Genomic DNA, 23,483 nt, shown 5'->3' with positions numbered 1-23,483 from the left:
TCAACCAACCGACTACACACTAAAATCTGCAACCAAATATGAGAGACTCGAGGACAAGATACACACAAAGGGAAAGGTGCAGGACCACTCTAAATGGAATCATAAAAAGGACTACCATGCATAAAATTTAAAACGTCGTCAGCCATGGAGGCATTGTCACATAAAACCAAAGGCAAAGTGCCCGGAAGATTAAAAGACTGCCGGAGGGGGCGCAGTCGGGGACACTCTAACAAGATGAGGGCGACCGTCAGCCGGGACCCACACCGACACGGGGGGATCCTCCTGACGCAAAAGATGGCCATGCGTCAGGTATGTATGGCCGATGCGGAGCCGACACAGGATAACAGAGTCCCTGCGAGAAGACCGCAGGGAGGAGTGCCACACATCGGTCGTCTCCTTGACAGCCCGCAGTTTATTAGGCACTGTCATGCCTCGCCACTCAGCAGACCACATCCCAAGCACCTTACGGCGCAACACCAGCTGCTGATCGGGAGCCGTGAGGCCGATCGCCAAAGCTGGGGCGTCGAGCGCCCCTTTGGCCAGCCTGTCAACATGTTCGTTCCCCGGGATGCCAACATGACCTGGCGTCCAAACCAAGACCACCGAACGACCAGAACGGGCAATGGCGGAAACAGACTCCTGAATAGAGGACACCAGAGGAGAAGAGGGATAGTAGCGGTCGATGGCCTGAAGGCTGCTCAGGGAGTCACTGCAGATGACGATGGACCTACCTGAGCAGAAATGCATATGCTCAAGAGCGCGCAATATGGCCACCAGCTCTGCAGTAAAAATACTGCAGCCAGCCGGCAAGGAGTGCTGCTCAACATGGGGAGCGTGAGCAAAAGCGTAGGCAGTGCGACCATCAACCAGGAAACCATCAGTGTAGACAGTCTCACAGTCCGAAAATGAGGCGAGGAGCGCAAGAAAACGGCGATGGAGGGCCACAGGCGGAACCGAGTCCTTGGGTCCCTGTGCCAAGTCCAGACGGACGGACGGCCGGGACAAACACCAGGGAGGCATAGGTGCACGGACCCGGAAGGGAGGCAGAAGAGGGAATGACCCCAGTTCCGACAGCAGGGACCGGATGCGGACAGCTACGGAAAGCCCAGACCTAGGTCGCCGTTCGGGCAGATGGAGGACCATGGCAGGGAAAAGCAGGCGATGATTGGGACGGCCTGGCGAGCAATGCACGCGGACAGCATAGTCGGCGAGCAGTCGATGGCGGAGAATCCGCAGCGGGGGAACCCCGGCCTCCACCAGTAGACTATCCACGGGGCTGGTACGAAAAGCGCCAGTTGCAAGCCGAACCCCACAGTGGTGTATGGGGTCTAACAACTTCAACACTGAGGGTGAAGCAGACCCATAGGCCAGGCTCCCATAATCAAGCCGGGACTGCACAAGGGCTCTGTACAATCGCAGCAGCGTGCAGCGATCTGCACCCCAAGACGTGTGGCTAAGGCAGCGGAGGGCGTTGAGGTGCCGCCAGCATTTTTGCTTCAGCTGAATAACATGAGGAACCCATGTGAGCCGGGCATCAAACACAAGCCCCAAGAAGCGGCAAGTGTCCACCACTTCAAGCAGGTGGCCGTCGAGGTAAAGTTCAGGATGAGGGTGGACCGTCCGACGCCTGCAGAAGTGCATAACTCGAGTCTTGGCAGCAGAGAACTGAAAACCATGAGTCAGAGCCCATGATGCTGCCTTGCGAACGGCGACTTGCAGCCTGCGTTCGGCGACTCCTGTAGTCGTGGAGCTAAATGAGATGCAGAAGTCGTCGGCATACAAAGAAGGAGACACCGACGACCCCACTGCTGCAGCCAGACCATTAATGCCCACTAGAAATAAGGAGACTCTCAACACCGAGCCCTGCGTGACCCCATTTTCCTGTATATAAGATGAACTAGAGGTGGCACCGACTTGCACCTGGAAAGAGCGGCGCAATAAAAAGCGTTTAAGAAAAGCCGGGAGCCGACCACGAAGACCCCACTCATGCAACGTGGCGAGGATGTGAAGCCTCCATGGTGGTGTCATACGCCTTCCGCAGATCGAAAAATACAGCAACGAGATGCTGACGTCGGGCAAAGGCCGTACGGACAGCAGATTCCAGCCGCACCAAATTGTCCGCTGCAGACCGGCCCCGGCGGAAGCCACCCTGGGATGGAGCGAGGAGACCGCGCGACTCAAGGACCCAACACAAACGCCGCCCCACCATATGTTCGAGCAATTTGCTCAAAACGTTGGTGAGGGTAATGCGACGATAGCTGTCCACCGCCAGTGGGTCCGCACCGGGCTTCAAGATGGGGACAATAAGACCCTCTCGCCATTGCGACGGGAACACGCCCTCGCTCCAGATGCGGTTAAAGATGGTGAGGATGTGTCTCTGGCAGTCCCTGGAGATATGCTTCAGCATCTGTGCGTGGATGCAGTCCGGGCCTGGTGCTGTATCAGGGCAATCGGCGAGGGCAGCGAGGAATTCCCTCTCGCTGAAAGGAGCATTGTATTTTTCAGAACGACGCGTGCGGAACGATAACAGCGTCTGCTCGGCACGCTCCTTGAGAGAGCGAAAGGCGGGGGGATAAGTTGCAGTCGCAGAGCTCTTAGCGAAGTGTGCAGCAAGGTGTTCAGCAATGGCGGCAGCGTCCGTGCAGACAGCGCCGTCCAAAGAGATCCCAGGGACACCCGTAGGGGTCCGGTGTCCATAAATCCGCCGTATCCGGGACCACACGAGCGAGGGGGAGACACGGGAGCCCAAGGAGGAGACATACTGCTCCCAGCACTCCTGCTTACGCCGTGTAATAAGACGACGGGCGAAGGCACGGAGCCTCTGAAAGGTGATGAGGGTCTCGAGAGACGGGTGCCGCCTATGACGCTGGAGGGCCTGCCTACGGTCGCGAATAGCCTCAGCAATCTCCGGCGACCACCAGGGTACAGCCTTCCTCCGAGGGAGCCCAGAAGAGCGGGGGATGGCAGCCTCGGCCGCCGAAATGATTGACGTGGTTAACACACGGACCACCTCGTCAATGTCACCCTGTGGGGGAGACTCAATGGTTGCCGCGGAAGTAAAAGCCGGCCAGTCAGCCCTGTGGAGGGCCCAGCGGGGCAGGCGCCCAGAAGAATGACACTGGGGCAGTGACAAATAGATGGGAAAATGGTCACTACCACACAGGTCAGGATGCACTCTCCAGTGGAGGGATGGGACAAGTCCGGGGCTGCAAAGAGAGAGATCGATGGCCGAGAACGAGCCATGGGCTACACTGAAATGCGTGGGAGCACCGGTGTTCAAGAGGCTAAGGTCGAGCTGAGCCAACAAATGCTCCACGGCACGACCGCGGTCATCGGGGACAGTCCCACCCCATAGAGGGTTGTGGGCATTGAAATCGCCCAGCAACAAGAAAGGTGGCGGCAGTTGGGCGATCAGAGCAGCCAGGACATGCTGCGCGACAGCACCATCCGGTGGAAGGTAAATACTGCAGACGGTAATAGCCTGTGGCGTCCACACCCGAACAGCCTCTAAAGCTGTTTGTAGAGGTACAAACTCGCTGTGAAGAGAGTTAAGGACATATATGCAGACGCCACCAGACACCCTTTCATAAGCTGCCCGGTTCTTAAAATAACCCCGATAGCCACAGAGGGCGGGGGTTCGCATTGCTGGAAACCAAGTTTCCTGCAGAGCAATGCAAAGGAAAGGATGAAGGCGGAGCTCAGCTAGATGGTGGAAGAAACTGCAGCAGTTCCACTGGAGGATGGTGTTGTCCATGGCTGGGAAAGGCGTGACGGGACAGGGAAGGCAGATTACGCCACTGGGTCACCTGCTGCCTCCGATGGAGCACCTGCGCTAGTGCTATTCATGGCGTCTGAGGGACTGGCGAGATCGAGGTCCTCAGCGGACGCCAGAATCTCCACTTCGTCCTCAGACGCAGAGCTGGAAGGTGGCGGCGGGGTGGCTGCCACCGCGAGTTCCTTGGGCTTAGTGCTCTTCTTCTTTGATTTCTCACGCTGCTCCTTGGGTTTAACTGGCGGGGAGGGCTTCACCGATTCAGTCTCCGGGACTGAGGAGGATCGTGAAGCCCGTCGACCAGCTGATTGTGGGCACTTATGCCACTGTTGGTCGTCAGCCTTCCCGCTGGTGGAAACCTGGGAAGGGAGGGACCCAAGGGACCCCTTGCGAGCGTGGGAAGCCGAAGAAGTTGGACACTTCGCCGGCTTAGAAGCAGGGACCGACGTCCCCGATGGGGGGGATGGTGTTGCTCCCGAGGGAGGTGGCACAGGAGCAACCCGGTGGGTAGAGCCCCCCACTGGCAAGGGGGCAGGAGGAGTTGTACCACTCGTCGATCCGGCCGGAAATCGCGAAACTGATGGGGTGAGCACAGGTGTTGTAGCAGCAGCGTAGGAAGATGTCATTCTCACTGGATGTAAGCGGTCGTATTTCCTTTTGGCCTCAGTATAAGTCAGCCGGTCCAGGGTCTTATATTCCATGATTTTGCGCTCTTTCTGGAACACTCTGCAGTCTGGCGAGCAAGGTGAATGGTGCTCCCCGCAGTTGACGCAGATGGGAGGCGGGGCACATGGAGTATTGGGATGAGATGGGCGTCCACAATCACGACATGTGAGGCTGGAAGTGCAGCGGGAAGACATATGGCCGAACTTCCAGCACTTGAAGCACCGCATCGGGGGAGGGATACAGGGCTTGACGTCACGTCGGTAGACCATCACCTTGACCTTTTCCGATAACGTATCACCTTCGAAGGCCAAGATGAAGGCACCGGTAGCAACCTGATTGTCCCTCTGACCCCGATGGACGTGCCGGACGAAATGAACACCTCTACGTTCTAAGTTGGCGCGCAGCTCATCATCAGACTGCAAAAGGAGGTCCCTAAGGAAAATAACACCCTGGACCATATTTAAACTCTTATGTGGTGTAATAGTAACGTTAACATCCCCCAACTTGCCACAAGCAAGTAACCTGCGTGACTGGGCGGAGGATGCCGTTTGTATCAGTACTGACCCAGAGCGCATTTTAGACAAGCCCTCCACCTCCCCAAACTTGTCCTCTAAATGCTCGACGAAGAACTGAGGCTTTGTGGAGAGAAAAGACTCCCCATCAGCTCTCGTGCAAACTAAGAATCGGGGCGAATAACTGTTACCTCCATCCTGAGACTTACGCTCCTCCCACGGCGTGGCCAGGGAGGGGAACGTTTTCGGATCGTACTTCTGAGCATTAAATTGAGCCCGAGAACGCTTAGAGACTGCTGGCGGCTGGCCGCCAGCGAGAGATGATGTACCATGCTTCATTGCGGGTCATCCGCCCTGATGCCACCTACTCCGACCAAGGGCCCTCCCCACGGGCGCCACCCAGCCACAGCAAAGGCCACCTGGCAGGATGGCCGTTGCCGGGAGTCCCGATACCCCAGTAGGATAGGCATCTACTCCTTGGCATACGTAGGGAGTTAACGGCGCAGGCATCAGTAGAGTGATCCCTGTGTCGTCAGGGGGCTACAACCAAGAGGGTACATGGCGGCCCCACCACAACGGACTGGCTACCGTGCTGGATCTTAGGTGCAAAAATGTCCAAGGTCGTCGTCGCAGTTAAAAGAAACACTGCAGAGTGCAGTGTGGTAATCGCACCCAGGGACGCATCCTCGCCCAAGAGATCGAAAACGAGCCGGACGCCATTGCAACGACGAGAAAGCCGGCTAAAGGTCTAATTGCACGACGGATACAGTGCACCACGTAAGGCGCCCTTCCCCAATTGGCTCGCTCTTCGGAATGATTTAGAAAGATGGAGGTCAAACCCGAGAGGGGACCATCACATAAGGCCGAAACATGTGAGACTCCTTTTAGTCGCCTCTTACGACAGGCAGGAATACTGCGGGCCTATTCTGACCCCCGAACCCGCAGGGGGAGCAACTCTGTGACTCCTCTATGTGGTGAGTAGCAAACCATCCATTTCATACTGTTGAAAATGGACGACTGGTAATTACACCATGAGAACTGCAGAGAATTCTCTAAAATGATCTATAGTCTAAGAAACTTCTAAATTTTCATGAGTCCACAGAGATTTCCACAATAAATTCCCTCGAAAATCACTCTATTCGCAAAGACCAAATGGAGAAATTGTAAGACAAATTAAAAGTCTAAAAAGTATCAAAGCATCTGCTGTAGTCAGTTGGCTCTAATAACATGAAATAAATTACACAAGGCATGGAAAACATTTAGTACACTGAGAAAATACCTCATGACCACAAACTGATGCAACCACTAGTATAAGGGAGAGAGACCTGCTAATTATACAGGAATCTTCCTTTTTCCTGTAACATATAAATTTCTATTTACATTCACATACATATGCCACAAGCCACCAAATGGTGTATGGTTGAGGTTCCTTGGTACCACAACAACTCAATCTTTCTCGTCCTGCTCAAAAATGGAGCAGAGGAAAATGACTGACTGTACCTCATTGCACAAGTCAAACTTCTCTTATCTTGTTTTTTGTGGTCCTTATGAGAAATGTAAGAAGGCATCAGTAAAATCATTCTGCACTCAACCGCAAATGCCAGTTTCATAAATTTTCTGAATAGTGTTTTGCAAAAAAGTCGTCTTTCCTACAGACGTTTTCATTTGAGTTCATGAAGCATCTTCGTAATACTTGCATGTTGATCAAATCTACCGATAATAACTCTAGCTCCACATCTCTGAATTCCTTCAATGTCTTATTTTAATCTGACCTGGTGGGAATCCAAAACACTCTAGCTGTACTCAAGAATGAGTCACCCAAGTGTCTTAATGTGGTCTCCTTTAGAGGTGAGCTACACTGACCTAGAATCCTCCCAATGAACTGAAGTCTACCATTCGCTTTCCTTACTACTGGTCTTAAGTGCTCATTCCATTTCATATTGCTTTGCAGTGTTATGCCCAGATATTTCACTGATGTGACTGTCTCAAGCAGCACATCACTAATACTGTATTTCAATGCTACAGGATTGTCCTTATTCAGCTGCATCAACTTATATTTTTTTCTACATCTGGCATCATGCCAGATAGAAATTCTGTCTCTTCAGTCACCATGTATCATCCTACATTCACTCAATGATGGCACTTTCTTGCACCTATCAGTGTCACCAGGAAGCAGTTGCATACTGGTGTTCACCCTATCCACCAGATCGCTTTTCCATTTGGAGGAGAAGAGTGGTCCTATTACACTTCCCTGGGGCTCTCCCAACAACAGTTTTTGATAAACACTCACTCCCCAGGACAACATACTGGATTCTATTACTCAACAAGTATTTGATCCACTCATCTGTCTAGGAACCTATTCTGAGGTTTGGAGCTTTGTTAACATCTGCTGTAGGGCACTGCACCAAACACTTCCCAGAAATGTAGGAATACGCAAGCTGTCTTTTGCTCTTCATTCATGATACACAGCATATTAAGTGAGGAAAGGGCAAACTTAAGTTTTGCCTAAATCATACAGGTTGAATAGAGTTCAGCAGGTAGACTATTGTGAAGGATTGTGTCCAATGGAATGGATGAGATTTCTTCATGATCTATAGGACAAAAAGTATGTCTTTCTGACTTTGTAATACAATGAAGATTTAGCACACATTGATGCAAATGTGCGTTTCCATCTTCATACCATAAATTGAAATTGATGAATGTTTCAAGGTATGACCAGTAAGACAATAATTTTTAATACATGAATGATTTTGTAGTCACTGAAAAGAATTTGCTAACTATCAGCAAGTATTCATGAACACTAATTATCCTTTATTTAGCAAAGTCTTCAATCTGACACTATTGATTATTTAACTGTCAATGTATCTTTGTAAAAATATATTTCATATTGTATTTGTTAGGTGTATTTCTTTTCACATTTTATCAATCTTGGTAATAATTTTTGTAAAATGTTTGTGGTTCATGGTGTGGGTTCCTGTTGTCATGTCCTAGTTCATGAACCACAGGCAACGTATAAGTGGCTAAGTAAGTGGTCCCGACATTCGGGATACCAGTTACTTTGGAATAAGGCTGGGCATCTCTGACATATTCTGAGCCGTGGTCACCTTTGTGCTCATACGGCAAAGACTACCAAATCCTACGGTTAGTCCCTCAACCGTTAGGGGTAAAACTCAATGGCTAGCAACCTGCTTCCCTGGTACTTTAAATATGATGCTGGTAACAGTCAGAGCAAAATGCCTCGGACCTTTGGAGGTGACGGAGTCCCACCTCTAACTGACAAACCAGAGACTCTTAAGATACGACTTGGCAAACAAATGGTAATGAGATGGGGAGCTATTAATATCAATGGGGGCTACTCTGGGTAGAAGGTAGAGCTGGCAGAGGCTGCAAGTAAGATGGGGCTGGACGTTTTAGCTGTTGGTGACATTCGGGTAAGGGGTGAGAAAGAAGAGGAAGTGGGAGAATACAAGGTCTACCTGTCAGGAGTCAAAGCAGGAATAGCACAATGGGGTGTAGGGCTTTACATTAGGAAAGAAATGGAACCCAGCGTAGTTGCAATAAGGTATGTAAACGAACGACTGATGTGGATAGACTTGACAGTGTCTAGCAAGAAAATTAGGATTGTGTCAGTATATTCGCATTGTGAAGGAACAGATCAAGATAAGTTGGATAGTTTTTATGACGCACTCAGTAACGTAATTGTTAGAGTAAAGGACAAGGACAGTGTTCTGCTCATGGGTGATTTTAATGCCAGGATTGGAAATCGAACAGAAGGGTATGAAAAGGTTATGGGTAAATTTGGAGAGGATATGGAGGCCAACAGGAACGGGAAACAACTCTTGGATTTCTGTGCCAGTATGGGCTTAGTAATCACAAACTCCTTTTTTTAACATAAGAACATTCATCGGTATACTTGGGAAGGCAGGGGAACCAGATCTGTCATTTGACTATATAATAACAGATCAGGATTTCAGGAAGGCTGTGAGGGACACACGTGTATTCAGGGGATTCTTTGATGACACTGACCATTATTTAATCTGCAGTGAAATTGGGATTGTGAGGCCGAAAGTGCAGGAGGTCAGGTCCATATGTAGGAGGATAAGGGTGAAGAAACTTCAGGATAAGGAAATCAGGCACAAGTACATAACAGCGATCTCAGAAAGGTACCAGTTAGTTGAATGTAGTCAATTACAGTCATTGGAAAAGGAATGGACAAGGTACAGGGACACAGTACTAGAAGTGGCTAAAGAATGTCTTGGAACAGTAGTGTGTAAAGGTAGGATGAAGCAAACAGCTTGGTGGAACGACACAGTCAAGGCAGCCTGTAAAAGGAAAAAGAAGGCGTATCAAAAATGGCTACATACTAGAACTCAGGTAGACAGAGAAAGTTATGTTGATGAAAGAAACAAAGCCAAACAGATAATTGCAGCATCCAAGAAGAAATCTTGGGAAGACTTTGGAAACAGGTTGGAGACTATGGTATCAAGCTGCTGGAAAACCATTCTGGAGTGTAATTAGTAGTCTTCAAAAGGGAGGTAAGAAGGAAATGACAAGTATTTTGAACAGGTCAGGAAAACTGCTGGTGAATCCTGTGGATGCCTTCGGAAGGTGGAGGGAATATTTTGAAGAGTTGCTCAATGTAGGTGAAAATACGAGCAGTAATGTTTCAGATTTCGAGGTAGAATGGGATAGGAATTATGATGGAAATAGGATCACATTTCACAGTTGGGACAGGTTCCATCAGACTGGACAAAAGCAGTAATCACACCAATCTTTAAACATGGAAACAGAAAAGATTGTAACAACTACATCAAAGCTAATGCAGCTAGCGCTCAGCTACGATCTACTCTCTTCTGCAAGAAGGAAGTCAGTACCAAGACTAAGCTATCTGTGCACCGTTCAATCTTTCGACCAACTTTGTTGTATGGGAGCGAAAGCTGGGTGGATTCAGGTTACCTTATCAACAAGGTTGAGGTTACGGATATGAAAGTAGCTAGGATGATTGCAGGTACTAGTAGATGTGAACAATGGCAGGAGGGTGTCCACAATGAGGAAATCAAAGAAAAACTGGGAATGAACTCTATAGATGTAGCAATCAGGGTGAACAGGCTTAGATGGTGGGGTCATGTTAAAAGCATGGGAGAAGCAAGGTTACCCAAGAGACTCATGGGTTCAGCAGTAGAGGGTAGGAGGAGTCGGGGCAGACCAAGGAGAAGGTACCTGGATTTGGTTAAGAATGATTTTGAAGTAATAGGTGTAACATCAGAAGAGGCACCAATGTTAGCACCGAATAGGGGACCATGGAGGAATTTTATAAGGGGGCTACGCTCCAGACTGAACACTGAAAGGCATAATTAGTCTTAAATGATGATGATGGTTTGTCTAGTCCTAAAAATCAAGAAAATTATTATCTAATGACTTATACAGGATTCAAAATAAATGAAAAAATGTAAGTGTCCAGGTCTAGTGTAAAACTTGCATGAAGACAGCACACAGCTACAGAAATGTATGATACAACTCATATCATACAGTCTATATACAGACACACAAACACAGAAGGTGGGAGGAAGAAAGGGAGATAGAGCACATGCTTCTCACACGTAGGTCAAACTTTAATCTACTTAAAGCATTTAGTTACCGTGTATTGTACGCCCAACTGAGTCAGGGATTTTAAACAGGGCTGAAGGAAGTGACCATTAGAAATTCTTTCTATTTCACTGCTCCCAACATACCCACTGAAATCCCAAGCTACTTGTGATTATCCCCCCCCTCCCCCAAAAAAAAACCAACCACGGAACCTGTCCTAAAGCTCGTTGGAACTTTTTTTTCTGCGATACACTGTATAGTGTATTGTAAAACACATATATGTCTATAAACAATATAAATGACTTGTTTCGAGAATTTATTGTGCAACACTCATATATAAATGAGCACAGACTTTTTTCATCACTGATGTTCGTGGTACTAACGTGTGACTTATGAAACAGCTATGCCTCTTGCACTAATAAAATTCCTACTGAATTGGGAAATACGGAAGCGTCCGATCCCGCCCGTCTGCTTTGACCCATGACGTCACAAATATGGCGGAAACAAAAAACACACACACTTTCCGACCCATGACATCACAAATATGGCGGAAACAAAAACAAACACACACACTTTCCACAAGAAGCCTAATGACACTAACGGGACAAGCGCGGGAAATAGGGTGTTTTGGGTGGGGGGGCAAACAAAATATAAACAAATTTAGACGCCTTGCGTAGCTACAACATGTAAGTGAAGACAGCCATGCATGAATACCCCACCCACCTCCCCAGGTGTCGTAACCCCTGCAACCCAGAGAAAAAGATGCTTCAGTAGCTGATTAGTGTCTTTTGTCTTTTAAAAAAAAAATTCACGGGATAGAACGATCAGAAAGATAAATATAATAAACTAAAACAGAAATTGGACGAAACAGATAATTAAAATAAGTAATAAGTGTTTTTAAATTAAAAAAAAAAAAATCTCACGAGATAGAACGAACAGATCAGAAAAGTATATAAAATAATAAAACAGAACTGGAGACAGCCACACTCAAACCAAACTCCGCGCCGTCATGAGTCACACACGACAACACCCTTACGTCACGGGTCAAAGCCGACGCGTGGGATCAGACGCTTCTGTCGACCCCTGAATTGTGTCACTAAAACCACATCTGAATTAACATTTATGATGGTGATTTCACATAATTAATCTGGAATTTTAAAGACTGATCTTTCTTTTTCCCTTTAATGCAAAAAGGGCAAACAAGGGACAGCCATTTGTATTAAACGATAAAGAAAGTACCGCAGGGATATTAGGTCCAGCTCAGAATATATATTACACTCCAATTCCAGTGCACAACAGTGTAAAATTTAGATCAATGTAATGTACAGGTATGAATTACACAAATTTTATCATAAGAATCTAAGAGAGATATTCACGACAGTAAAATCGGCACGAAATAAGAAACTTTCCGGAGTACATAATACATATTTCGAACGCCAAAGACTTTATAATTTGATAAGGATTTATTTCTATTTTAATTCAGAAACATAGTGCTACTGGAGAAGTACAACCTGACATCAAATGCAAGGCAACACTAAGACAAAAATCAGTGTCCAACCGTACACACATTTTTTCAAGCAATGATAACATCTTGACGTGTATTAAAGATCCCTTAAGGGCTGCATTTTGGGCAACGTCAGGGGCAATACAACAATAAAGAAATAACAGAGTAACTGGATGGTAGACATACACATGGTATCTAACAAATGGTCATACAACGGCACATGAAATAGATGGGCACCCTTCATACATTACACCATTTTTACAGCACAATCAAAAGTAACAGGCACTACATAAAAATCCTATGAAGACTATGGAAGGTATATACATGTCAGATAGGTGTCTCCTAGGTACGTGAACACCTGAACTGTACCGTTACCTACGGAACGACATTACGAAGTTACAAAGTACCACAGAAATGTTATTGGCACGTATGCACTTTAACATACCTGACATTTGAGAGGACTCGAGTGATATTCTCTTTTTTGGGTAAATACATAGGTTTAGCTTCTGCAGCACTCTAGGAAGCTTCTCTTCTGAATTCCCAGTCTCGATAACATGTTTTCTAGTTACGGCTACAATGCTCAATTCTGTTATTCTCGTTCTGTTGCATTCGAACACTGGTAAGCCTGTTGTTTCTAAATCAAGCACTGCAAAAGACTGAATATTACACTGTTTCTCCGAATCCATCGTTGCTACTGCCATACCGTCACGCTTACGAACACTACACACGCCGACTACACTGCCTCCGGCATCGGTAAACAACTCACTCCTATGACGCACACCACAAGGAGTCATGCTAAGAGTCAGAGACATGATGTAAATACCCACAGTCTAATATAACAGTCGCGACACTTCGCCTCGATTTTGTTGCCTACAGCGCCAGCAGCGCCCCAAGCGGCTGGTAGGTTACACTGTGAGTTCGTCGCGATCGTGAAGGAGAATAGTGGTTGTTTATTTTGATTTTTACAATGGCTTTTACTGGCGGGAGCGTTTGTAGCGCAATAAATTGCACCAACAACAGAAAGAAGACACCAAAGCTGTCTTTTTTTAGGTTTCCTAAGGATCCTGAGAGGTATAACCATCATGTTACTAAACTGTATCGTCAGGATTCACTTGCAAACTATATGTGTATAAATGATGAATGTTTCGTTTTAGGAGCAGAAAATGGCTTGTTAATAGCAGGCGAGAAGACCTCATGAAGAAAGACCCAGTGTACCTGTATAGTAATATTAGGTTTTGTTCGCTACATTTCGAACAAAACCAGTTCATGAACGCAGACAACAACAAACTCGTGTGGAATGCAGTACCCACCCTGTTTGACATTCCAAATAAGCCACCTCAGCTGACGATGAAGAGGAAACTGCCACAAAGATTCGACAGTCAATCTAAAGCAGTAAAACAGTCCTATGACACAGAAGCAGCTGGTTCAGCTCACCATGTATCAGTGCCAGATTCGTGTGAATCGTCAACACAGACCTGCTTTGACGATGAAGTCGTTAGATTAAGTGCAGCTGTTCGTGTCTTGCAAAAGCGTGTGAAGTGTCAGAATGTGCAAATCGCTAGACTTCGAGCGAAACTGCTGTTAATCAAGTTATTTGTTAAAGTGAGACTCGTTTACAGGCTGAAATATTGGAATCAAGACGTAGTTTCTAACAACAAGAAAGCAAATAAGAAACTGAAGAAGTTGGCTCATTTGGGCTGCTGATTTCTTTGGTATGTATTTCGTTCACTTCTGTTGTTAGTCACTTAATTTCCCTTGCTTCTTTCGTGTGATGACATTATTTTGTCAGCACCTTCTTCACTGACAGATTGTTTGAAAATTATACAAATATTTGGTTTTTCGTGAAATGTAGTGTAATCAGCTCATTATAGTGTTTTCAGCATATTCTTCCCACTATTTGGCAGTTGCTTGTCCCACTTAGAATAATAAAAAGATGAAGGTCGTACTTGTGGCAACAGGCGAAAATGACAAACAAACGCAGTAGGCCTACAGAACGATAAACGAGCTGTCGATCGTTTTTGCAAGTAGAGGTACATGTCTGTGCTTCTGACATGTGAATCTGTGTGTTTATATTCTTTTGATATGAACGTGGTAAGCTGCAATTCTGTCCAATGTCACAAGTGTTTCTTCACGAATGTGTTGTAGCTTGCCACTCTATTCATGATTTTTGTCCGTGCTGGCGCTTATTTTAGAATCATTTTTAGAAACATATATGCCTTCTGATACCACACAAACCCTTGGAGGCAAGAAAATAACTCAAATAATGCGGAAATTACGTAGGAAATGGATGTAAACAAACATTATGCTTACGACGCGTCTGACGTTCACCTTACCTACCGCTTGGAGCGCTAGTGTCGCTCCATCTGTCAAACGGCAACAACTTTTACAGCAGTGAGTGTCGCGACTGTTATATTAGACTGTGTAAATACCACTGTGTGGCATCCTGTCACCTGGTATTTAAAGAGTAGTCGGGTTTTATATCAGATTGACCGAAGTCATGGATCACCAATTGCATCACTTTCCATAGCTCATTATTTGTAGCTGGCCGTAAGTTATCGTTCAGAATAGATTTAACGATAAAAAAACTTCAATAACTTATTTACTGCGGCTATCTGGAACAGCCAATGAATAAAATATCTTCTTTTTTACCTATCAAACATTACCTGTCACACGGTAAAGGAAAAGTTGGACTATTTTATCACGTTAGCTGTTTGCATGTTGCATAGATAATTTGAACAACTCTTGTGACGATGTGGACGGAGTCAATTTACAGGTTATGTACGGTATACATAATTAGTGTTAAACTGATGAGTAAATTACTTTCCAGTCCTAATCATGCAACTACATGTATAAACCAGGTTCTTTTAATATGCTAACAAAGTTTAAAGAAAAACTCGTCGGTGGAATAGAAGGAGTTGTCCAGAGAACTGATTTTAAGTTAAATTTTATACTTGATTTGCTACCTGTCGCACATTTTATGGTATTTGGCAAATGACCAAAACGTCTTGTTGGTGCGTATTGAGCTTCCTTGAAACATCTCGACCATGTGATATGTCTATAATGAGGCCGTCCCGACGAGACGTTAAATTCTTATCTTCCTTCCTCCTTCTTTTGTGTAATCAATACCTCCGTTCTAAAAGATGAGTTAAAAAGCGTTCAAACGTGTGTAAATTCCTAAGGGACCAAACTGCTGAGGTCATCGGTCCCTAGACTTACGCACTACTTAAAGTAATTTATACTAAGAACAACACACACACCCATGCCCGAGAGAGGATTCGAACCTCCGGCGGGAGTGGCCGCACAATCGGTGACATAACGCCTCTAACCACGTGGCCACTCCGCGCGGCCAAAAGATGAGATAAATATTCCATAAGACATTACTGCGTGGAAATATGCGAAATATATCAGGAGGTTGGTTTATTTGTTTCCAAGACTAGCAATTACATGAGGAGCAAAAGTAGCGGAACTTAAGGCCCGTCCACACGCAACGATCTGCCTGCGCAAATGTCTGCACACATCATATCTGCGCAGACAGATCGTTGCGTGTGAACAGAAGATTTGCACCAACCTGAGGTGTGTGCAAACCTGGAAGTTGGAGTTGGAGGTTTGAGCAAAACCTCTCAAACCTGTGGGTTCAAACCACATCTGCGCAGACAAGTTGGAGCGTGTGGACAGGAGATCGCCGCAAATCTGGCGCGAAACAGCTGTTTGCTCAGTCTAGTGTTTGTATTTGTGCGCACAGGGCATTAAAATGGCTGATAATCGTCAGTGTTCTCGAGAGTTTGTAAGTGAATTCATTGAAATATATAGAAACCAACCATGTTTGTGGAAGATTTAAAGGTAAGAATATAGTGACTGAGACAAAAAGACCAGCATACAATGCTCTAATTGAAAAATTGCGGGCAGTTGACTCCTCGGCAAACAGAGAAACAGTAATAAAAAAAATAAAAAAAGTCGTTGCGAACTGTTTACCGAAAAGAGTTATCCAAAGTTTAGAAATCTAGATCTGGTGTAGGAGTTTTGTATCCTGGAACAAAAGTTTGTAACAGGTTGCTTCTACACAGTATCGAACTGAAAATGCCTACTCAGAAACAAAGTAAACCATAGCTCATTGGCCATGTAGGTATATAATCTCTAATAATATAGGCCTACTGTGTTTCAAACACGTCTACAACACCAAAAATATTATCTGTAACTTGACAGACTTAATTTACTTGACTTGCTTTCATGAACTCATCCTTCAGGACAGCGTAAATGTGTTGGGTATTATTTCACTCAACGCTTGTTTCGATATTGCAGTTGAAAATTCCAAATCGTTGTAGCTCCTTCCTGTTGCTAGGAATCTTAATGTTACCCCCAGCCGTTCATGAGGAGAAATTGCCCTTCTCATACAAGTATTTTTTCTCATGATATGAGGGGTTAGAAGCTTTAAGAGATAATTATAAGTTTCGACATCCATCCGCAAATAATTTCACCAGTCGTTAGGTTCGCCCTGCAACTCTCGCAGTAAATTTACGTGAGAAAACTGCTTTCGCTTTAGCAGCCACTGTCTACACCATTTTGACCGCTTTCTGTTCCCTGCAGTTGGTTTGAATGTTTTTTGCATCACAAGTTGCGAACACAGACCACAACAGAACTTCCTCCATTTCTATATTTCAAAATAACTGAATTAAATTTTTGACGTTTACGGGGAGCGTAGTCGCTTGCCACTGATATTTCTTTTCTACACCGACAGATGGCGGGCGAGTAGTAGATTGGGGTTTGTGTGGTGTGAACACACCACAATTGCAGCGATCTTTTGCATGTACAGACATCTGCGCCGATGTCAGCGCAGACAGATCGTTGCGTGTGGACTGGGCTTTAACTTTTTGAGCAGATTTGTAATATGCTTCTTCCAGTTCAAGTTTTCATCATTATGTACACCCAAAACAGGAGCATTCTACCATGTTTACTGTCTCCCGTTCATGCGGTACGCTAATTGCTATATAACTATTTGTTGTACAGGCCTGAAAACCGTGTGTTTTCTCAAAACTAAGAGTCCAGTTTTGAGAGCCACTTAACAATTCTTTGGAAAGCATCTTCAACAATCTCTTTATCTTCTTTTTCTCTAATAAGATTTATTATAACACTAGTGTCCCTTGCAAAAAGCACCAATTCTGCTTGATGAATGTTAAATGGAACGCCGTTAACTTATACTCTGAGGTGACAAAAGCCATGGGATAGCGATGTGCACATATACAGATGGCGGTAGTATCGCGTACACAAGTTATAAAAGATCAGTGCACTGGCGGAGTTTGTCATTTGTACTCAGGTTATTCATGTACAAAGGTTTCTGACGTGGTTATGGCCGCCCAATGGGAACTAATAGCCTTTGAACCTGGAATGATGGTTGGAGCTAGATGCATGGAACATTCCATCTCGGAAATCGTTCAGGAATTCGGTATTCCAAGATCCACAGTATCAAGAGTGTGCCGAGAGTACAAAATTTCAGCAATTACCTCTCACCATGGACAACGCAGTCGCCGACGGCCTTCATTTAACGACCGAGAGCAGCGCATTTGCATAGATTTGGAAGTGCCAACAGACAAACAAGCAACACTGTGTGAAATAACTACAGAAATCAATGTGGGACGTAAGACAAACGTACCCATTACGACAGTATGGCGAAATTTGGCGTTAATGGGCTATGGCAGCAGACAACTGACGTGAATGCCTTTGCTAACAGCACAACGTAGCCCCAGGACCTTTCCTGCGCCTGTGACCATATCGGTTCGACCCTAGACAACTGCAAAACCGTGCCCTGGTCAGATGAGTCCCGATTTGGTTGGTAAGAGCTGATAGTAGGGTTCGTTTGTGGCGCAGACCCCCATGAAGCCACAGACCCAGGTTGTCAACAAGGCATTGTGCAAGCTGGTGGTGGCTCTGTAATAGTGTGGGATGTGTTTATGTGGAATAGACTGTGTTCGCTGGTCCAAATGAACCGATCATTGACTGAGAATACTTATGTTCTGTTAGATGGAGACCATTTGCAGCCATTCATTTACATCATGTTCCAGAACAACAATGGGATTTTTATGGATAACAGTGCACCATTTCGCTGAGTCACAATTGTTCACAATTGGTTTGAAGAACATTCTGGACAACTGGAACAAATGATTTGTCCAGCCAGATCGCCCAACATGAATCCCATCGAGCACCTAAGGGATGTAATCGAGAGGTCAGTTCGTGCACAAAATCCTCCACCAACAACACTTCCGCGTTTGTGGTCGACTATAGAGGCAGCATCGCTCAATATTTCTGCAGGGGACTTCCAATGACTTGTTGAGTCGATTACATGTTGAGTTGCTGCATTACACTGGGCAAAAGGGGGTTGTACACGATATATGTAGGTATCTCATGACCTCTGTCACATCAGTGCACAAGGAATAGGAGTAGACTCTAAACTGAGCCTTGTAGGGGCCCATTTGTCATCTCTTCACAGCCCTTAAAATTTTCTACCCTTCCAAAAATGTTTGAATTATTCAGAAGAACTTTTTACATTCTATTTGTAAAGTGTGTCTCAAGCCAGTTGTGCATAAAGCCACCAATTTCATAAAACTTCAGTTTTTCAAAGGGAGTAACATGATATATGCAGCCAAACACCCTGGACATTATTTGTTAATTTAGAACAGCTTGTCCCCGTACATCTTTGACAACTGACATGAAAAATGAGCTAAACTGATTTATCCTTTTTTATTTTGCAATGATGATCTTTGCACTTCTTTTATATAAATTATTTTTATTTATTTTGTATTGGAAAACAAATCTATAAAACTACTCTGGGTTTCACAACCATAATCATTAATTCTTCTAAAAGCATCATACACAGTCACACAGATTAGCTGGTGCTAAAATGTGTCTCACATAATACTGTGAATTATTTTGCATAAATTTCAATCACATTAAGTAGTTTCATAACTTAACAATATTTATACAGTCGTACTCAGACAGTTTGCTTGTTGATAATTCAAGCTCATGGGCTCTTATATGAATTTATTGATTTTCGTAATTACTTTGTATTTCCTCCTCCTCCTTCTTCTTCTTCAGAGAAATTTGACATATCCATATTGCCTATTTGGAACAAAATATCTCGAAGTAGTTGTAGCAAAGATTCCAGTGTTGCTCAAGTCACTTTTTGTAACCTAAATTAGGCCCTTGACTGTGTGGAGCACACAATGCTTGAAAAACCGGACTGCTATAGCATTAGAGATAAAAGCCTAAAATTATTAAAATCCTATTTGCAGAGCTATAAGAAAGTTTTGCTGAGAGAAAAATGTACAGCATAGATCAACTTCAGTTGTGTTCCACAGGGACCTGTGCTAGGTACTTTCTTGTTTCTAAACCTGTGCTCATTTATTAGAGCCTGAAGAGGTCTACCATCAGATGACACAACTTTCCTTTAGAACATTAAATATTTCAGTAATCATAAAAGTTGTGTTGAAAAGAAAATCGCTCAAGCATCTTATTGGTTTAGAGCAAATGGATTCTTCCTGAATGAAAACAAAACTTGGCAGTTGATTTTTACTCTAAATGACAAGCTGATCCAATTTATGATGAGTTTTCGGTTGTATATTTCGACGATGTTAAGTTGTTTTTGTTTTGGTGCTTCTTGACTAAGTACTTGAAATATATATTAGAACTACCTATTTTTCATTTTTTCTGAAGTGTAATGTCATTGGATATTGATTTGTGAAGAAAGTCTAGTTGTATGCATTACTCAGACAAAAGCTATTAGGATTATTGCTGGCTCTTCATATAAAGTGCATTGTAAACCTCTGTTTTACGAACAAAAATAATGACTGATGAAATGAAAACAAAGTTACCAAAAGCAAAACAAAGAGAAAATGTACACTATTAGAATACAAGAAGCAACACATATATTTATACTCCATACCGGCTGACTGCTGTCGCCAAGCGGTTCTAGGCGGTTCAGTCAGGAACAACGCTGTTGCTATGGTCGCAGTTTCGAATCCTGCCTCAGGCATGGATGTGTGTGATGTTCTTAGGTTAGGTTAGGTTTAAGTAGTTCTAACTCTAGGGGACCCATAGTGCTTAGAGCCATTTGAACCATACTCCATACCATGGCCTGTCAAAATCAGTTAACAGTCATGGGGGCACAAATTGCATAATAAGCTTTCACAAACTGATTTAGATCTACCTGAAGAAGCATTCAAACAAACACTGCATGATTGTTCCATTGCCCACCTATTGTATGATATAAAGTAATATATTAATTGCAATTTAAAACTGTAATGTTAATAGCTAACCTATTAACCTATTAACTCTGCCGTTGCTGGTCTCAAACTCGGGGCCTCATCTCGCACGTGATGAAGGAGGAGGGGGGGAGTAACACCTTGTAAAAAAAGACCTGGGTCCATCTGGCTCCAGATGGTAGCACCCTGTGAGGGCCCCTGCCTAGGGTTACAGGTGAAGCCCCAAAATCTAGACACATCTGTGTGGTAGACACTGGTACTCTGGTCAGTGTCCTTTGGCTCTGTGAGTTTGGCTGTGATTGAATTTTCTGGAACTCAAAACTCAAGTCGAAATTATGTGAAACAATTAACAAAGTCCACAGAGAACAACTTTGATTTGGAAAGTTACAGAATATATAAGGGGAAACCAAACATAACCATTCCAGGAAGGAATCTCAAACTCTCTGGGACTGGATTTGCAGTAGATAAATCGATACTGGACTATGTAGTAGATTACACCTAACAATCAGAAAAACTTTCAACACTCACGGTACAATCTGAAAACACAGCATATACACTAATTAGTGCACATATTCCCACAAATAACTATAACAAGAAGAACCCAGAGATGATACAGGAATACTGGGAAGATCTGGAAGAAACTACTAGCAAAATCCCCAAGAATCACATAAATGTGTTACTAGAGGGTTTCAATGTCCAGCTAGGCAAGGAAAGAAAATTCCGAAACATGACAGGGAAACACATGGCCCACAAGAGAACAAACAAAAAGGGGGAGAACTTGATAAATTTCTGCAGGAATTTTGAGCTGAAAATCATGTCAATGCAATTCCAGAAACCACACAGGAAACTAGTAACTGTGAAATCCCCCAACTGTGCTATATGATAATTTAAGATAGACCAGGTAGCAATATCCATGAAAAACGCTAGAGAAGTAATGAATGTAAGAACTAGGAAAGGAATTTGTGAGTCTGAACATCACCTTCTCCAAATCAAAGCAAAATGTATACATGACAGATATATTAAGAGAACCAACACAGCCTTCAGAACAGATCCAGAGTACCTGCAACTAAACGAGGAAAAAATAATAGAAGAAATTACGAAAATCAACAGCAACAACTGGACAGAACTGTCAGAAAAAATGAGAGGACTGATAAAATTGGGGTAACCTCTGAGAAAAAGGAAACATCGATGGTAGAGCACGACATGTGACAGAGCTATGGAAGACAGAATACAAGCCTGGAAAAAATTTAACAGCCATAGAACACAAGAAAAATGGATGAATTCTACAGGATACAGAAAAACACTTCAAAAATGATCCGCAGAGAAAAAAGAGGTTACAAAAACAGCAGGTTGAAGGGGATAGAAAATGACTTCACCAGAAACAATATTTGCAGAATATTCTGAGAAAATATGATAGGATATCAACCTCCAAGCTTTTGCTTCAAACAACAAAACACACTGGAAACAAATCCGTAGAAAAACTTTGAAATATTAGCTCGATACTTTGTCACATTACTCAACTGCAATGAACCAAAACAGAGATTACAGTTCAGTTCACAAAACCAGAACCTAACCAGGACTGTGAGCTCCCTCCCCGCCCCCAACACATGAAGAAATAGTGAAAATAATAAAATCATTGAAATATGACAGAGCACCAGGAGAATACGGACCGATTGCAGAAATATGGAAATTAGACCATGAAAACATTACACCCAAAATACACAGAATAATCAAAATCATCTGTGAAATAGAAGAGGTGCCAGAAGAATGAAAGTCAGCCCTAGTACATCCACTCCACAAGAAAGGAGACAAAACAGACCCCAATAACTATAGAGGAATATTGTTACTGCCTGTGACATACATAATTCTCTCCAAAGCTCTGTTAAATTGCCTAGAATCTTAGATAGCTCCACATATCAGAGAGTACCAAGCAGGGTTCAGGAAGAGCAGATCGTGCAGTGAACAGATCTGGCGTCTGAAAACAACATTAACAGCGAGAAAGTCCAGAAACACCACAATAACATGTGTTGATTTCAAGAAGGCCTACGATTCTATAGACAGAGAAACACTTTTCAGTACACTGGAAGAAATGAAGGTAGACAACAAGACCAGAAAACTAATCCAGGAATCATTAACAAATCCAAAATCCAAAGTGAAGTTCATGGGAGAGATTTTAGAACCACTCGAAATCAAGAGAGGGGTGAGACAAGGAGATTGCCTGTCACCCATTTTATTTAACACAGCTTTAGAGAAAATGATAAGGACATAGGACAAAGGAGTCAAAGGGGTAAAGATGGGCAGACACAAAAATAGAACCATCAACATAAAATGTCTGGCCTTTGCCGATGATATAGCCATCATAACAAATAAGAGAAAAGTAGCCAAAGAAGCCCTAGAGATACTACATGAAATCGCAGCCAGAACAGGACTACAAATTTCGTATGAAAAAGCCAGTACATGGATACAAAATCCACAGACAGAAACCCATTGGTAACGAAGTATGGAAAGATAGCACAAGTAGAAAGTTTCAAATACCTGGGAGAGATTATACAAAAAACAGGACTAAACTGGACAGACAATGAAGAAAGAGTAGCAAAGCTACATAAAGCTTACGGACTTACATGGAACCATTACAACAAAATAAGTATTTCCATTAATGCCAAATTAAGACATTGCAAAACAGTATCTTACCAGAAGCCTTATATTGCCTCAGAAATGACAGTAATCAGGGGAAGAACGAAAATCAATGAAATGGAAAAGCAAGGTCAGAAAATTCTGAGAAAGTTCTATGGGCCAGTTCAGAGACAGGGGATCTGGATAAAAAGACTGACAAAAGACCTGTACAAACAGACCATGATAATTACAGACAACATCAGAAAAGGAAGGGCTAAATTCTCTGGGCGCATTTATAGGATGAAAAAAAAGATGCTGATCAAGAAGATTTTTAACATAGTGATGAGTAATACAATGAAACCCAACTGAGCAAAGGAAACCATGGAAGACCTCATGAAACTAAATATCTTCACAGAAGAAATAACAAACAGAGAATAACACAGAGGAAAAAAAAAAAGTCAGCAAACAGAAACTCGAGGAAACGCCAAAAGAGAAGAAACCAGGAAAGAAGTAGACAGAACAGAGGAAGAAAAAACACAGTGAATATATGAGAGGTATTTAGGAAGAGAAAAGAAAGA

At 44.0% G+C, this 23,483-nt stretch overlaps 1 protein-coding gene across 9 annotated transcripts in view; it reads right to left on the bottom strand.

Annotated features, from left to right (window-relative positions):
- Positions 1–23,483, bottom strand: part of LOC126481093 (uncharacterized) — an 801,677-nt gene that overhangs the window by 214,788 nt on the left and 563,406 nt on the right. The window contains exon 1 of one of the 9 annotated variants that reach the window (XR_007587507.1): positions 15,004–15,290. The exons of 6 other annotated variants lie outside the window; for them this stretch is intronic. Coding sequence is in view for 1 of the 3 variants with exons in the window: in XM_050104602.1 (XP_049960559.1) it covers positions 12,486–12,834 (349 nt within the window). In the remaining 2 variants the exon portion in view is untranslated. Of the gene's footprint in view, positions 1–12,485; positions 12,845–14,703; positions 14,962–15,003; positions 15,291–23,483 lie in introns of those variants that run through there. 2 more of the 9 variants (XR_007587510.1, XM_050104602.1) reach the window with 2 other exon arrangements.

This window comes from Schistocerca serialis, chromosome 5 (genome assembly GCF_023864345.2).
Source record: "Schistocerca serialis cubense isolate TAMUIC-IGC-003099 chromosome 5, iqSchSeri2.2, whole genome shotgun sequence".
NCBI classification, from domain to species: domain Eukaryota; kingdom Metazoa; phylum Arthropoda; class Insecta; order Orthoptera; family Acrididae; genus Schistocerca; species Schistocerca serialis.
This window is presented reverse-complemented; position numbering and strand designations above follow the sequence as displayed.